Below are 16,204 nucleotides of genomic sequence, written 5' to 3'. Positions count from 1 at the left end.
CGTAGCCGAATGCGTACTCATTGCGGGCCCTCCATCAGCACATCTTGTAACGAGACGGAACGTCGTTGCCTGCAAGCCGGACTGGCGGCCCACGAGAGTTCCAACCGCAGCCGAAACTGGACCTTTCCCGAGGAGATATGTGAGAATGTCCCACATAGCGACCCCCTCGCACAGGCGTGACGGCAACTGACTGACTTCGCCGTGAGAGGCATTGGAGTCGGGTTTCTATCTGGAATGTCTCTACTCCCGTCACCGGAACTTCTTTGACAAATGCCGAGAGTCTACGTACCCGGCTTTCTGCCAGTAACCGCTGGCTGTCACCGCGCTTCGCTTCCTGCTATCCATGGTTTCCTCCACAAGATGACCAGGTGAGGGCGATTGTACGTTCCCCAGTTTGTTTCTCGATCACGTTGCAGCACCAAGGTAGACTTCGTCTCAGAAGCCTGCGTTTAGATAGCCGCGAAGTTTCGGTGTCTACGGAGGCTACTGCAGGACACAGGAGATCGTAAAACGGGTAGTCTCGGCAGGCCGCGCGACAAGAGGAGGGATACTCGCGAGGGCGGCAGTCCCGGAAAACCATGGCTTGCAGCGAAGCCTCTACTTTCTGCAGTGAAGGCCGAACACAGGTCGACGCATTCCATATTGTAACTATTTTTGGTAGGCGTTGTTGGATTACTTCCGAAAAACTACACTGGATAGACGTCGTCAGAACACTGGAGGCTACAGTGCGAAGGCGATTAGCAAGCTTGCGCGAAGACTGCCAGAGTCGAAGCCCGTCGTTCATTTGTGCGTTGCTCTCTGCCACTGTGTCAGGCTGCGCGAAGGAATGACGTTACAGAAGCAGTTCGTTGGTTCTAGGCTTGCGTGGTAGTTGTTTTTAGAAGACATCACTCGAAATCGATTAGAAGACACGCTGCACACTCGTTAACCCCTGCCTAGTATGGCGGCTCGGTCGCCGTTGTCGAGGGGGGAGGGGACCGACCTCGTCGTGGCAGGGCGTGTGCCACCGAGGAGTCTGTTGTCGAAGGTCCTGGACGTGTCTTCGGAATTAGGCTGAGGACACGCCGTACAATATTTGACGCTTTTGCTTCTCCATATAAATTCGGAAGTATTTCTGAAGCTGCCGAATACAAGCAGATTCTCATACACGTAGGGACGAGAAACTCACCTGTCTTCTTTCCGAGTGTGCGGCGCCGCGGCACAAGCAGCAGCCAGTCATCATCGCACAGACAGGAGACACATTCTACGTCTCTCTTCTTGACAAATTAACTCTTCCGTTTTTCTTCCTTGGGTTACTAGCAGCGACGGGTCTTATTCCAGAGCGGATCGCTTGGGGCATGTATAATAAGCGACCAACGTTATTATTCATAGCAAGTGTGCCGAACCAGTGAGAGTTTCTCGCCGGTAGTGACGTTGGTCAGCACGCGGAGCCAGAGAATCAGACAGACACGAAGAGCAACGGGGAGTCGTGGAAAAAAGCAAGACAGCGCTTTCTTCCAAGAAGCAACACAGAGAAAAAGACGAGTACATCGTTTCAAATTTGACTATCGGAAAGTCATTCCGATACTTGAATGCGTTAGCACAGTTCCTGTTCCCCAGACCCTCATCACCTACCTGTCCTCACCGCCCGCGTGATTGGAGCGTTCTTGTCTGTTGTCTTCTGTCCTGCATGGTGTGTCGCAGGTCTTTCATTACATGCCATCATGCAACAATTTCGTGTATTCTTCTGCGTCTTTCTTTCGTTTTTTTGAATTAGCTTTTGCTCTCCCATCGCTGTGGTTGTGGCTTTTGTACTACTTTCCCCGTTCGATGTTGTTCTTTCATGTCGTGAACCTTACGAATCTCTGCATGACTACTCCCGTTGGCCTCTCTTCGCCTCGACAGATAGAATTTCTTCAGTCTCTTCGTCCTTTCTTCTTCGCCTGGTCTATGTTTTCATTTTCTTTCCGTTCTCCCACCCGTTTTTGTGCCGAGACTGCTCTAGTCTACTACTGCTGTGCTGGTCATAGACGACACTCCGTCCTTGCTTCCCCCGCGGTGAAGCTGTTGCTCTATGTTTTCAACTTTTCCGTGCTTCCTCTTTGTTGATTCTTTTTCTTCTCTTTCCCCGTCCATTGAGCCATGGGATCGGGGTCCTCCCGCTCCTCCTCGTCAGGGGGGACAGACCGTTTATGTCTCGGAGATTTAGATAAACCGACAGTTTCCTTGATCCACGCGGTGCGTCAACTAGCGTCGTCATCGTCTTCGCCTCCTGTCTCCCTTCCACTTAAATCGTCTGAAACGTGTCAAGGAAAGTCTGGTGAAAAACAAATTCGATCATACTGCATAGATGCTTCTTCCTCATCACCAGCATGCCTAGAGGACACGGACGCCGGGGGAGGGGGATGGGACTCTATCTTACTTTCTCTTGCGGAGTCGTCAGCTCTCCCGTCTTCTCTTTCTTCTGATTTCCTTTGGCGTGAGTTACTAGTCCCTCTCCTTGTAGGGAATCCCACAAATGGTCAACTTCGTGCTCTCTTCGTTTTCTTTGCAAAGACGCTTCATCGTTATGCTGAAGCCGTTGAAGCGACACATCATCACTTGATATCTCTCTCACAAGGGAGGAACACGTGCTCCTCTTCAACTACAACCACTTCTAAGAAGCTCTCTCAGTCGACCCATTTCCCACATCCTACTGTCGTTTCTGTTACCGTCAAAGGCAAGCGTCAACAAGAACAGGCATCATCTCTTACGGCTCCTATCCTATCTCCACCTCCATTTCCTTGTTCAGATGCTTCTTTATCCGAGTTAGCATTACTTCTTCGTATCCTAACCAAAACTCTTTGCAGTCGTCTATCCTTTCCTCAGCTTCTTTATCACCTTGAATATACCCCTTCTGATTTCTCTTGGGAAACAAATGCTCATATTGCCTCTCTTCTTTATATTCTTTCTTCTTCTTCTTCTTCATCTTCTTTTTTCACTCCAAGAAGTCCGAGATCTTCCCAGCCATCTTCTTCTTCTCATCACTCCTGCTTTCAAGATGTATCACACCACGATCATGAGCCAGCCGACAATCTTCACACATCAACAAGAGAGTCTTATCGTGAATCTCCAAGAAAGATGGAAGCTCATCTTCCTTCTGTTCTGCCGTCGACCTCCCCCAATGCGGCTGTTATACGTCAGCAAGTGAATGAGTCTGCTTCTTCGACATCTCCCGGTTCCCGAGAAGATGAGACAATAGAGACACTCGGTAAAGAAAAGAACCCTCGAGACAATGAAATCACACAACCATCCTCATGTGGAAAGAATCCTCGTACAGAAGGGAGAGGGGAGATAGGATATACAGACAGTCATGATAGCACTCCAAGTGAGACTCCCGTTACATGTAAAGTAGGTCTTCTCTCGTGTGAAAGTCACCATAATGCCACCAATACTACTACTCCAACAACAACAGCTACACTTGAAGGTTCTTTCCCAAGTAATGAAAGTCAGAAGATTTCTCTTTCTTTGGATCCAATGAACATACAGAAAGGTGCAGAGACATCTCTTACGATCTCCCCCTTGACACGTGAGAACCAAAGAGAAGAAGCTATACATATAGGACCGACAACTCCTACTACCACTGCCACTCATCATCATATAAGGACGACCTCTCCTCCCCCTCCTCTATGTGTCTTTCTATTGAGTTATAGAGGAGCATATAAAGTTGTTCCTATATCTCGTCTACCTTCTCCGATCGTTCTACATCGTGAGATTCTTTCATGGCTGTATGAGGTGTATCCTGAGGATGCTTGCGCTGCGAGTTCTCGGGGGTTCGTATTCAGAGGTCTTGCTCGTTTTGATTCAGACGCTCCTTCTACTGAAGTGGAGCAGGAGAAGAATAGCTCGTCTTCTCTCGACACAAAGGAGTGTAGTTACACCAGAGAAGAAGAAAAACACCATGAGGACATTCATAAACAGCAGATGAAAAAGAAGAAAAGAAAGGAAATCTTTCTCTCTCTTAATGATATCGCTTCGTCTACTCTCATGTCGACTGTATTTGAACCTCTCACATTAGATAGGAAGGCAGTCCAAGAACAAGCTTCTTTCTTGGTCAAGAGAGTTGAAGAGAAACACCACCTTCTCCACCAGGGAGAGAAAGAAACAGCAGCAGCGCAATCTGAATCTACGCAGGAAGGAGAAGACAACGACGTCACTAACAGTTGTCGTCGTCAGGAGGAAGAGGGAGAAGAAGAAGAAGGTCCAGGTACTTCTCGGAGACACTCTCAAATGAAAAATGCCTATAAACAAGAGATAGGTGATGAGTCAGGAGATGTCCCTAAGAGGACATACGATCAAGCCACACAGGCAAAGGATAGAAGTAGAGATCGGGAAGAAGTTCCTAACGGAAGTTTGAGCGGAGAGGGGAAGGACAAGAAGGGGGAAAACAGTGAAGGAGATCATCATGAGAACGTCACACATCAAAGTCCGACTGTTATCATCTCGAATGAAGAGGAGAAAAGAAGAAGAGATCAAGAAGAAGAAGAAATAAAAAGGATATCAAACCCGACTTCGACAACGATTCTTCTTGCTGAACTGACTATTGTCCCTCTGTGGGTACCTATCTCTTCATCCTCATCGTCTTCCTCATGCTCGTCTTCTTCAGTTATCGGCTCCCTCACAGACGCTCTCATCAAATTTGTCACTACAACACAGCCACCCTCTCCTTGTTGTTCTCCTTTGATCCTTCGTACACATCAACATCTTCTTGAACTTCTTCTCTCCCTCTCTGCAGTTATCTCACCTATACAACTCACTGCGTCATGTCTACCTCGTCCCCTTCCTCTTGGAAAGAGTAGACACCAGCTAGCCCAGCTACTCACCTCCCGCGATCCTACCTCCTGTCATCCTCTTAGCAGTCAGTTACGGCATATACAACAACACAGGGATGCAGAAAGACCTCTTGAGAAAGATGAAAGAGCTGATTATGATCAGTTTCCTATCGCAGCTGCGGAACTAGGCAAGAGAAGGGGGGCGGGGATGAGAGAGGATGGACACCGAGGCAATCCTTCTTTCGAGGGGGAGAATGAGGCGTTTTCTTCTTTTTCCAAGAGTGAAAAGACTCTGCCTCAGACACACAAGGGAGAGAGTCGCATGTTGGAGAGGAGAGAAGCTCTTCTTGTTCCTCCTTTATCTTCTCCCTGTTGTAAGTGTGCTCCTTCCTTCTATGCTTGGCAGCAACAAGCACAACAGTTAAGAGTAACGAGATCTCTCGAGGCTGATCAGAAGATTCTCCTCAATCAGAGGCAGCGATCTAGTCCTGTTGACCATAAGGCTGGTCCCAAAGGAGACATAGGGGATCGGAGACATGTTCAGCAGACAGAAGGATTCTCTACATCGACACAAGTCTTTCCGCCTGTTGCTGCTGGTGCTCTACTTCCTGACCTCTCACTTCTCGAAATTTTCCTTAGTCGGTGTGAAGGATCTGAACGGGCAGAACTCCAAGCAAAGGGTACGTCAGAGACTTCTTCATATCAGTGTTTGTGTTGCATGCGAACTTCCCCCTCGTAAAACATACCCTCTCAGGAGTAGACTCTGATGACTGTCTATATACACTCATTCCAGATGAGGTCTCATCTCTTCGTTCGTAGCTGTCTAGTGATATCTCGCTTTGAGGAGAGAGGTAAGCATGAATCGGCTATCTACGTGCATGCATCATTCATCCCTGGGAAGACGTAATATTGACGAGGGGGGGTCGCATTGGTAGTTGGAGAATCTTGTGTAAAAAAATTGAGTCTCTTTCAGGACGCAGTATACCTACAAAACGACTTGTCTCAGGTGTCGTCGGCTACTCGACGGTGCGTGATACTAGGTGTCTGGATGCACGCATGCATGCTCTCTAGCTTCGTATACGTACCTACATGTACACATGATTATACATACGTGTATGCATATACATGTAGATAGATAGATATAGATGTAGATATATATGTATACGTGCACGTATCCTATGCCTATACATGCTATGCACACATGTACACACTCCATATCCTTTCCTTCGTTAGTCGGGAAGGAATCCGGGGAGGGAGGGCGTAGAAGTCTCATGTATACCTCAGTTTCTCTTCTGGTGTATCTACACATGGACTTCTCCTTGAGTAGATTTATGAAGCCTGTTTGTCTTTCTGTCTGTCGAGACGTCTTTGGCACGTGTGATTCCTTTCTTCACTTGATACTGTGTCTATGTGTAACGAGCAAAACCCAGAAAGGGAAGCGAGAAGTAGAGCGGGGGTGGAGAGATGACTCGAGAAGAAGAATAAGGAAAACTATCTCTTGTTTCTCTTTCTCTCTCTATTTGCTTTTTTCACTAGTAGTCGAAGAGAGAAGAAGAACACTGTTTCTGCAAAGACTTCTCTTATAAGGCTCTTTGCTTGATATCTTTCACAACGCATACAGATCCCCCTCCCTGTTGATCTCCTACACATGTAGGCATCTATTGCTATTTCAAGCTAAGGTAGTATTCTCGTCTCCTACTTTTCTTGTCTGTCTCTATCTGTATGTTTCTATCTACAGATAGATAGATAGGATACCATGCTCGACTGCCTCTTGTAATCTCTCTCCATGGGAGGAGCTCTGAGAGAATGAAAGTGTATTCTGCAGTTTTCTTCCACCTCGGCGTTCTTGATCTCCTCTCACTCTGATTAATCTCTAATATTGGTCTCTTTTTCTGTTCTCATGATGTTTTCGATTTCTCCTTCATCTGTTTGCTTTAGAGTTTGCAGCTTATCTCTTGAATCTTGTATGGCCTTCGTCAGCTCTTCTTCTCCCCTCTTCTCCTTCATCTTCACCTTCCTTTGTTAATATTCCCCCAGCTTTAGCTCATTGCGCTCTCTCGATCTTTCTCCTCTTCACGTTCTACCCTCATCCTTCTACACGTGCAGCTCTTACGGGGTGTTCTCGTCTTCGCAAACCTATCGCTTTAAAGAAGAAGAGAAATCTTCTCAAGATACCCCCTCACTCCGGGGATCTTCTCCATCTAAGTGAGATGAACAGCCAGCAGGGGGGAAGAGTGTTTGGCGTAGGAAATCCACCTACTACGGTTGCAGGAGTCAAGGGGGGTGGAGATAAAGAAGATGATAAGACCTTCGAAAAGAATCTGTGTACAGGTCAGAATATGACCATGAGGAAGAGAGACGATTCTTCAGAGAAGAAAAAGAATACCGGAGGCTCTTCTTCGTCGTATCGTCCTGTTGATAGAGAAGAGGAGAGGGGTGAAGGTAAACAAAGAGAGAAGGAGAGAGGGACTGAGGGTCTTCATACTTCAAATAAGGGGGATTCTATAGAAGAAAGAAGAAGAGATGTGATTTACAACACCCTCTCTTGCTCTTCCGTCCATTCTAGAAAAAGCGATTCTTCCTCTCGGCCGATGTTAACTCCTCGTCTGTCTTCTCAGAGAGAAGAAGGAGGAATTGTTTCTACTTCTCCCTCTTCATTATCACCTGGACCCGCATCGAATGATCTTTCTTCTTCCTCTTCTTTACGTGCATTCTCTTCATCTTTAGGAATCTCTCCTGCGATCGCTCAGAGAAGCATGAAGATGAAGATGACGCATTTACCCCCTCTTCATCGAAGAACTTCCTCTGTTGAAGCGAATGCCTTTTCTCTGGCCTTTTCTTCTCTCTATGATTCCTCTCATTTCTCTCTTAAGAAATCTTGTAGACCATTCGGAGAAGATGAAGAGGATGAAGGGGGAATGAGACCTTTGACTTTCCCTCCTTCATCTTCGCTCAACTTTGAAGGCTTACTCGTTCAGCTATGCTCGCCACAGTCTCTAGCCCATCCTCTTAAGCCACTCCTCCTATATCTTCTTCTCTGTCGAAATCGATGCTTCCGGTCAGTTGAAGTTTATAGAGAGAGAGAGAGTCAGTCTAGATAGCTGTGAAGAAGAGAAGGAATGGACTTATGACTATCAGGACGGCTAGGCATGTCTCAGCTAGAAGTCATCGACGGGTGATAAAGAATCCATAACTGCTTTGTTTTTTCTTTCTTTTCATGGGCCAGGAAGGGTAGAAGGATGGATGTATCTGAGGCGGGGTTCTTTTCTAGAGAAAAGCTCTTCTTCCTTCTCTTCGGGATGTGTCAGAATAAACACACAGGAGAAAGAAGGATTTACGTGTCTCGATGCAGGGAGACACTTGCACATCGAGACGTGTGCCTCATGTGGTGTATGTACACTTAAAATCCATGAGACCTCTAGAATGTATCATCATCTTGTCTGCTTTTCTTATGTGAAGAAAGTTGTGTATGTGTGCGTGTCTCTGTGTGTCTAGGCTCTTTTATCTCTCAAGGAGTGATGGGGAACGCCTTGTTCTTCCTCTCCTTCAAATTCTTAATACACTTTCGCGTGTCCTACAATCCCCGGCGACTATACCTTCCTCTAGTACTGCAGGTGCCATACCAGCCAAGGCAGAAGGGACTCGTCTCCATAGATCTATCCCCCCCCAGACTACTTCTTCTCCCTCTCCTGTCTCTGGTGTCGCTCCTCCGATTGCTGCGATCTGTGGGGTGTGTCTCCTCACCTTAAGTAAAGACAAGTCGTTCTGTTCCGAACTTTTCAAGAAGGTAAGGTGTCTTTCTCTGATCTTTCTTTCTTCTTGTTCGGTAGACTCCCTTCGGTGTGTAGGCCTTCTACATACATCATAGCCTCAGTGTCATATACACGGAAGGAGAAGGAAGAGAGAGTGAAGAAAGATGTGTAGGGACGGGATGCCAGCAGGGGAGAACTTCATTCATCACGTCTGAAGTAGCTGTGAACACTGTGTCTCATTTGAAAAAGAGCGACGTCTGTTCATTTGAGATGCTACTTACTCTCTTCTTTTCTTTTTTTTTTTCTTTCTTTCCCCTCTCCTCTCTCCTCTTGTTTGATTCATTGTTTTTTCTCTTCAACGGCAATTTTCTCTCGAGATACCTGTAGGAGGGAGCCGTGAGGCGGCTTATTGCCTGTCCCGACTGTTGACTATATGCCTCTCGGACAGCAGGAAGTTGTTCTAGAGAAAGCGTGAAGAAGGTAGAAGTGACGAGGTGGTAGGGGGGGGAGAGGTTGTGAGTGACTAGGCGTGGGTCCTTCTTCTCTAAAGGTGGTTAACTGATTCCTTAAGACATGAAGAAGAAGAGTCTGTCTGGTCTTGTTAGATAGATGTCGTGCAACATGAGGAGAAGGTGTGTGTGTATTTTCTTTCTCAGAATCAGCAGAAGAAGATGTGCGTGCTTTTTCTTCTCTCTTTCTTTCTCTTTATAGGTTGTGAAGGAGGTGCCTTGGTTAGAGCAAGGGAGATCTCAGGTAGTTAACAATATGTCGCTCGGTAGTGTCCTTGTTCTCGTTCTTCTTCGACTTCTCTCCTGGTAAGAAGAAAGATAGCACTCTCAAGAAACGTCTCCGGACGTCAGCTCCCTTCCCCTGCCTTTCATGAGATTTATGTATGGGGTGCATGTATGTCAATTCATGTGCATCATCTCTAAGGTATATGCCTGTACAAACTGTATTCATGCATATGTATGTGGATCACTGACTATCTTTGTGTGTATATATAGCTGTGGATATTAGTATATATATATATATACGGTGTGCCGGTTTGAGGACGTGTCGTAGAAACAAGTGTGTATAGATGCAGCGGATCGTAGGTTGCCTCTCTTTTTGTATATCTCCCTCCCTCGATCTGTTTAGGTACAACAGAGAGAGCTCACTTTCTCTTCTTTTCTTGATCTAGCTTTTTATCAGCAGAGGTGTCCTCGTTTTCTTTATCATCGTCTACCTTTCATATCAAGCATTGCAGAAGAGGCTATATTTGAGAAGAACGGAGCTATAGTAGCAGCATGGACGACCGACAGTTTTGCTGGGAGAGAAGAATTAGTAGGAAAGGAGAGAAGATCTTACATGAAAAGTTATATGTCTCTTTCTCTCTCGAGTTCCCCCCAACTTCCTTTTCACGTCATTTCCTTTCTGCGTTTTCTTCTACAGGAATCTTCGGAGATGTGGAGATGTTTTCTTTCTTCTTCTTTGCTCTTCTGTCTTTCTCAATATCTCCACCTCTGTTGAACAACTCCACTGGTATGCCCACCATGTATACATATACATACACACTTATTCATATATATATATATAGAGAGAGAGATGGACATTCATACATACATCGCTTGTGACGACCATCTCTCTTCTGTACATACACCAGCTTTCTTGGGGATCTCATGTTGATTAGAAGTCTTCTCCTCGTCAATCAACTGCATCCTCGTGGAGTGTTTTTCTTCTTGTCTTCTTTGACATGTATGCGCCTGCTAGGGTAGTGGTTCTCCCAGCTAAAAGAATGTTTCATACAATCCCTTTTTCTCTTCTCCATCAAGCTCCCCCTCCCTTTTGCCGTTCACTCTTCCTTCGCGGCCTTTCTAACCCCCCTCCTCCCCCTTCCTATCAACCATACCTCGAATATAAGATCTCTCGATGTCCAATCTTCTCTTGTCGATGTATCTTTTCTTCTTCTGCTATGTAAGCTCTATTCATCCTGTGATCCCCCTTTGCTTTTTCTTTTCTTCTTTGCAACAGGTATGTCGCTGATCGATTGGTTGACTATACAGCAGCATTACTTCGGCAATTACAACGGCATCTCTCGGCGAATGATTTCGCTAAGGCCTCTCGTCGCCTATCTCTATCGTCCCTTCTACCTTATGAGAATCAAGAAAGGAGACGTCTAGGAGGTGACTACGAGCAGAGACAGAGGAGATCTGATGACTCTTATAATAGGTCTTCTAACAGTCACAGAGAAAGAGAAGACGAAATCCTGAAGGGAGAAAGCGCCTCTTTCTCTCAACAAAGTACACATCAGAAGGCACCCCCCCGTCAACACTTCCATAAAAATGGTGGAGAAGGGAAGACAGATTTCCAAGAAAGAGAAGCGTGTGAATTTCTAGAGACGGGACATGAGTCTTCTCCTCAGCATTCTCAGCAGATAGAAGGACTGCTCGTTGTGTTCCGAGCCCTTTTAACTTTTATTGTAACAGCCCTACGTCCCCCCTTTCATCAGAAGAATCTCTCACTGCTCTTTGCTGTTCTGCGGCTCTTTCCTCTCGACATTAGTAGGAGTCTCATATCTCAGTTCCAAGCCGCATGGCTATACACTCAAGCTGTACAGGGTGAGGGGCGTCAACTTCCTTCTTCTTCTTTTTCTAGAGAGAATGTAACAGATCTATCTCATTTAAGGGAGGGAAGGAATGAGCCTTATGAGAGGAAAGCAAAGGAGACAAATGCAGATTTCGATGTGAAGAGGACCGTGCAGAACTCTCAGGATCTTGAAGGAGAAGAGAGGGAGAAGAAAGAAGACGTCGATCTTCTTCAACGTGAAGAAAGAGAAGAAGAAGAAAGAAAGAATGAGAAGAGAGGAGAAGATTCTCATGTTTCGGTCTCTACAGCAGAGCAAGGGCGCTACACCTCTAGAGATGAGAAAGAAAGAAAAGAAGAAGATGGAGAGAGGAGAAGAAAAAGAGACAATGAAGAAGATCTGGTGATTAGATCAACTGCGGAGACACTAACTCATGTGGGGTTGTTGATAGGCGGAGAGTTGAAGCTCGTTGTCGATCTCGTGACTTTCTTTACGAATGCCATCGATGACGCTGTCCGAGATGGATCGATTCTTGAAGAAGATGTAAGGACAAGAAGAAGAAAAAGAAAAGGCTCAAGAAAAAGAAGAAGAAGAAGTCTCTCTCATTTGTGGTCCGATAATGAAGAGGACGGACCAAGTTTTTGCGCTGACATAGAGGATGTGATTCTCCTCTTTCTCTTCTCTTCTTTCGTCGACCCTTCTCTTCGACTCTTTCCATTAGTCTCCGTCACTTCCCTCATATATGTATATATAAACATGTATACATATATCTACAGGCACGTAGAGACATTCATCCATACACACATACACATCTCTTCATTTTCCTTCCTCTCCTTCGGCTACCTGGGGACTGTGGCAAAGATTCATGAGAGCGCCTTTCAACGACCATATTATGGCGTTTCTCAGGACTGTCTATGTATAACTTTTCATCTTTGCTCAAGCAACTATTTCTGTGTCTCTGAGAAAGCTAAATACGTATATATCGATGTGTCTGCATATGCCTGTCTGTACGTACAGATAGATCTGTCCGACTGTTGCATTAGGGGGTGTATCCTGAAGACAGAGGAACTCAAAGTGTCGGAGATCGACATATGTGTAGATGTACATGAGATACATATGTATGTATATACACAGATGAGAGTGTGTATACTATCCAGGAAGGCAGGGAAAAGAAAAACGGAAGGATGTGCCTTCATCATACAGATTGTCTTACCATTTCTTTCAGTCCACGTTCAACCTCCATGGAGTAGTCCCTTTTCTGTCATATCTATCTATCTATCTATCTCTCATCATATCCTGAGTAGCTTCCTTTCATTCATTGTTTTTTCTTGTACGAGTGTTCCATTTTCAGGTTGAAGGAAGTAAGAGAATTGTCGAGCATTGGGCTGCAAAGATTCCTCCGCCTACTCGCCCTCCTGATCTCGCAGGAGTGGGGATGCATGCCTCTTCATCTCTCTTCTCTTCTTACACTTCTTCTGCAAGAGAGAGACTCGGGCGAACGGCAGATCTTGATTCTGGAGAGGATGAGAAAGTTGAAGATCTCCTCACGAGGAGAAAAAGGCAAATGGATCGACTCAGAGAGGTAGGTGCTTTCCATCAATAGTCATGTCTGGGGTGTGGTTTCTTAGTGAGGAATTACAACTCTGCTTGAAGCTTGGTCTTACCATTCAGACACAAGGAGAAAGATCTCTCAAACCCCAACTCACGCCTATCATTCATATCTTTCCTCTTACCATTTCAGCTGTATAGACACGTATGTGTATCTCTCTCTCTATCTCGCTCTCTCCCTCTGTCTCTATGTATATGTTTATGTATGTACACACTAAGGCAGAAGAAAGGGGACGAGAGTTAGGTTCCCTGTATCACTCCCACACGCCCGTATAAGTTGCTTCTCAATCATTCCTCGTATTAACCCTACATACACACATGCATAGATAGAGAGAAAGCGATCGGATAGACGGTAGAATGCCGGAACAGTGTTGGAGGTCGTCTGTGAGAGAGACGTTTAACGAAGGTGATCTTCATCTCCTATGAAGGCAGCGGGTAAGATGACGTGCGCTTCATCTGCCTTGTAGGTGAAGAGACTCGTTCTTCTCTCTTTAGCACATACACCGCAAGCAACAGAAGGTACCTAGCCGAGGGAGGTTGTCAAGCCGTAGGCGGTATGAGTAGGAGAGCAAGACAGACTGTTTGAGAGAGATGTATGTTGGAACGCCTGTTTTGGCTTTTCAGGAGGACGTGATCTATAGGGGGAAAGATATCTTTCTCTACAGATCCGAGAGAAGCAGCATCATGACCATCGTGTCATCCTCTTCCTCTGCCTATCTTCTATGTGTGTGTCTAAGCCCTCTATAATAGTTGTGTGTGTATACGACGTATAGGTACCGTATATGTGTGTGTATGTTACCTTCCTCTCTCCTTTTAACAATGACTGTGAAGCTATACCAACATATATATCTATGCCTGGATGGATGCATGCAGACAAGTGGAAACCTCCTCTTGTCTGCATGGGGGAAGTCAGTCATATCTCAAGCCGAGAGACAGAGAGAGTGAAGTTTTCTTTGTCGTGTTGGTGTTCTCCTCCTCTGCTTTCGTCATTGTTGAGAATTGATCTTCCTTCCTGTTTTCCTTCTTTCTTCTTTCATTATGTACAGAGTTTCTTAGCATGCAGTGTTCCTGGGCGCGTCGACTTCGTTGAGAGCTTGGAGACTGCATGCTACTTTGTACCTCTAGTCTGGAGAACAATCGATCTTCTTACCCCTGACAGCGTATGCTGGGATAGAGCGCCTCCTTTTCCTACGCCTCTTGTCTTCTCTCCTCTACAGAGCACGACAGGTTGAATGAACGAGCAAAATATGACCACTACTGCATGCATACATGCATGAGGATAAAAACTACATCACCATATGAGAAGATTATCTCTCGACCATGAAATGGACTGATAGAGGGAGATCTCTTGGAGTGTTGATGTGAAGGAGGAGGTCTTTCTGTCTATCTGTCAACCAGCCGTCTCTTTAAGCTTTCGCCGCTCTCCAGGAGTCTTGTATTCTTCTTGTGTATACATCTATCTGCTATAGAACATAGTGATAGCAGATCTACCACTTATGACTGTTTCTATATTATACCTAGTACATCATATCTCTATACCCAGGTGTAGAATTCACTTTCTTCCTCATCATATGGTGTTGATGATAAATCTCTTATCCGAATCAAAACAGTTTAGACCAACATCGAAGGAAAAGCTCTAAGCCCCTCTTCATCATTTCCATCTTTTACTTCTTCATGACTCCTGTGCCGGATAGGAAGTATCTATCTATCTTTATCTATCTATCTATCTTTAATCTATCTATATATCTTTAATCTATCTATCTATCTATTACTCTTCTTCTCCTTCTTTTCTCTTAAGTGAATGTTTTTCCTTCAACGTCGTCATCACCATCATGACGATGACGTGAAGAAGAAGAGAGGGAAGAGAAGAAGTATCAGTTTGACTGACGATGGAGAGAAAGACGGGGAGTTTGTTTTCTTCTTCTCACTCGGCAGATGCTGTTCCTCTCTTCGCAGAGAACACGACTTACCCAAGGCAAACGGGGTGATGAGACTACAGAAAGACTTGCAGTAGACAGAGCGTTCCACAGATCTGTTCTCTGGTCAAAGTAGCAGAGATAAGATGATAAAGAACACCTACTGAAGAAACTTCTTTTTCTTCTATTGCCTCATTCAAAAGAGAGAGGAAGCATGGAGATGCTGGTTTGGTCGTCGTCGTAGCAGAGAGTCTTGGCAAGTGTGCATATCAGTATGATGATGATCAGGATGAAGTCTTGTCATGATAATGGGGTGGAGCACAAGTAGGAGTACGAGTATCTACTTATATAAATAGATAGATAGATATGTTGAATCTCCTTATGTATCGTTCGTGTATCTTTCTATCTATTTATCTGTCTCTAGCCTTTTTGTCGTCTTGTGGAGGTGAAGTTTTAAAAGTGGAGCTTCCTGTGTTTTCTGTGAAGATTCGTCTCTTTCTTTTGCTCTTTGTTCTTTCTTCTTAACATCTCGGTAATCTTCGAGTGAGAGGATTAACACATACAAAGATAATAGAACCAGCAGTGTCATTTTAGCCCCTGTCTTTCTTTCTCTCTTTTCTCGACGCCAAGCAGTGGCCGTCGATGAATTCATTCACCCTTTCAATACTCCTGCTACTACCACTACGGAGTAGTAGTACTAGTGGAAGCAGGGACGTACATCCACATGTATGTAGGTGTGTATACATAAATACATACATGTATGCATGCATATGTGTGTATGCAGGCATGGGTACACATACATACATGCGCATATAGATATATATCTATATACATACACACATATAGGTGTAGTGTCGTGCGTGTCTTAGACGATGTCTGCCTCCGGTTCAGTGAACTTGGTCATTTTTCCTAGCAGTAGCAGGTCCATATACTTACATGTATGCATTTGTATACTTTGTATCTATGTATATGCGTGCATGCAGTGTCGTGTACGTGTTCCGTGCGAAGGATCCGTCAGCCCCCCAGTGTGTATACACCTGTGTGTGGTGAGTCAGCCGCATCTCCATCACCGTGAGGAAATATTTTTCCTTTTCTGCATGCAAACCAGTTCAATAGGGAATGTCTTTTCTTAGCTCTCTCCCTCCTTCCCGGCCGACTGTCGAGCTCCTGATGAGCTCCTGAACATTCCCCCACCAGTCACTTAGGTCGTGCCGCCATAGAAGAACAGCTTCTCTCCTAAAGAAAAGAGATAGCTTGAAGCAGAGTTCGTGCTTAACCTGTCTACTCGAAATTTCCTCTTCTTGTGGAAAGGCATATCTATACTATCGGAAGAGACTTAGTAATTCTTCTTCACCGAGGAGACGTCCGGACAGCGTAACTGTAGGTGCTGGATGACTCTCTGCTAGCAGCGCGTCTCTCTCCTCCGCGGTATTCATCTCCTGCTGTCTCTGGCTACGAAGAATGCCTTCAAAGCGCGTGAAGGAGACAACTACAGTTACACTGTGAAAGTACTACATAACTGCTATACTCTTAGCGTGAAGAGGAGAAAAGATGTGGATATGTCTGCACGCGGAG

At 45.4% G+C, this 16,204-nt stretch overlaps 1 protein-coding gene across 1 annotated transcript; it reads left to right on the top strand.

The window, feature by feature from the left end:
* The first annotated feature begins 1,359 nt into the window (after positions 1-1,359).
* On the top strand, positions 1,360-15,855 carry CSUI_003896 (dyggve-melchior-clausen syndrome protein). Its single transcript, XM_068064091.1, has 8 exons — positions 1,360-5,470; positions 6,729-7,848; positions 8,286-8,577; positions 9,254-9,357; positions 9,974-10,063; positions 10,553-11,648; positions 12,457-12,687; positions 13,760-15,855. The coding sequence occupies exons 1-8, from the start codon at positions 2,122-2,124 to the stop codon at positions 13,943-13,945; spliced, it is 6,468 nt and encodes a 2,155-aa protein (XP_067923933.1). The 5' UTR covers positions 1,360-2,121; the 3' UTR covers positions 13,946-15,855.
* Positions 15,856-16,204: the final 349 nt, after the last annotated feature.

This window comes from Cystoisospora suis, assembly GCF_002600585.1.
Source record: "Cystoisospora suis strain Wien I chromosome Unknown contig_1754, whole genome shotgun sequence".
Taxonomy (NCBI): domain Eukaryota; phylum Apicomplexa; class Conoidasida; order Eucoccidiorida; family Sarcocystidae; genus Cystoisospora; species Cystoisospora suis.
This window is presented reverse-complemented; position numbering and strand designations above follow the sequence as displayed.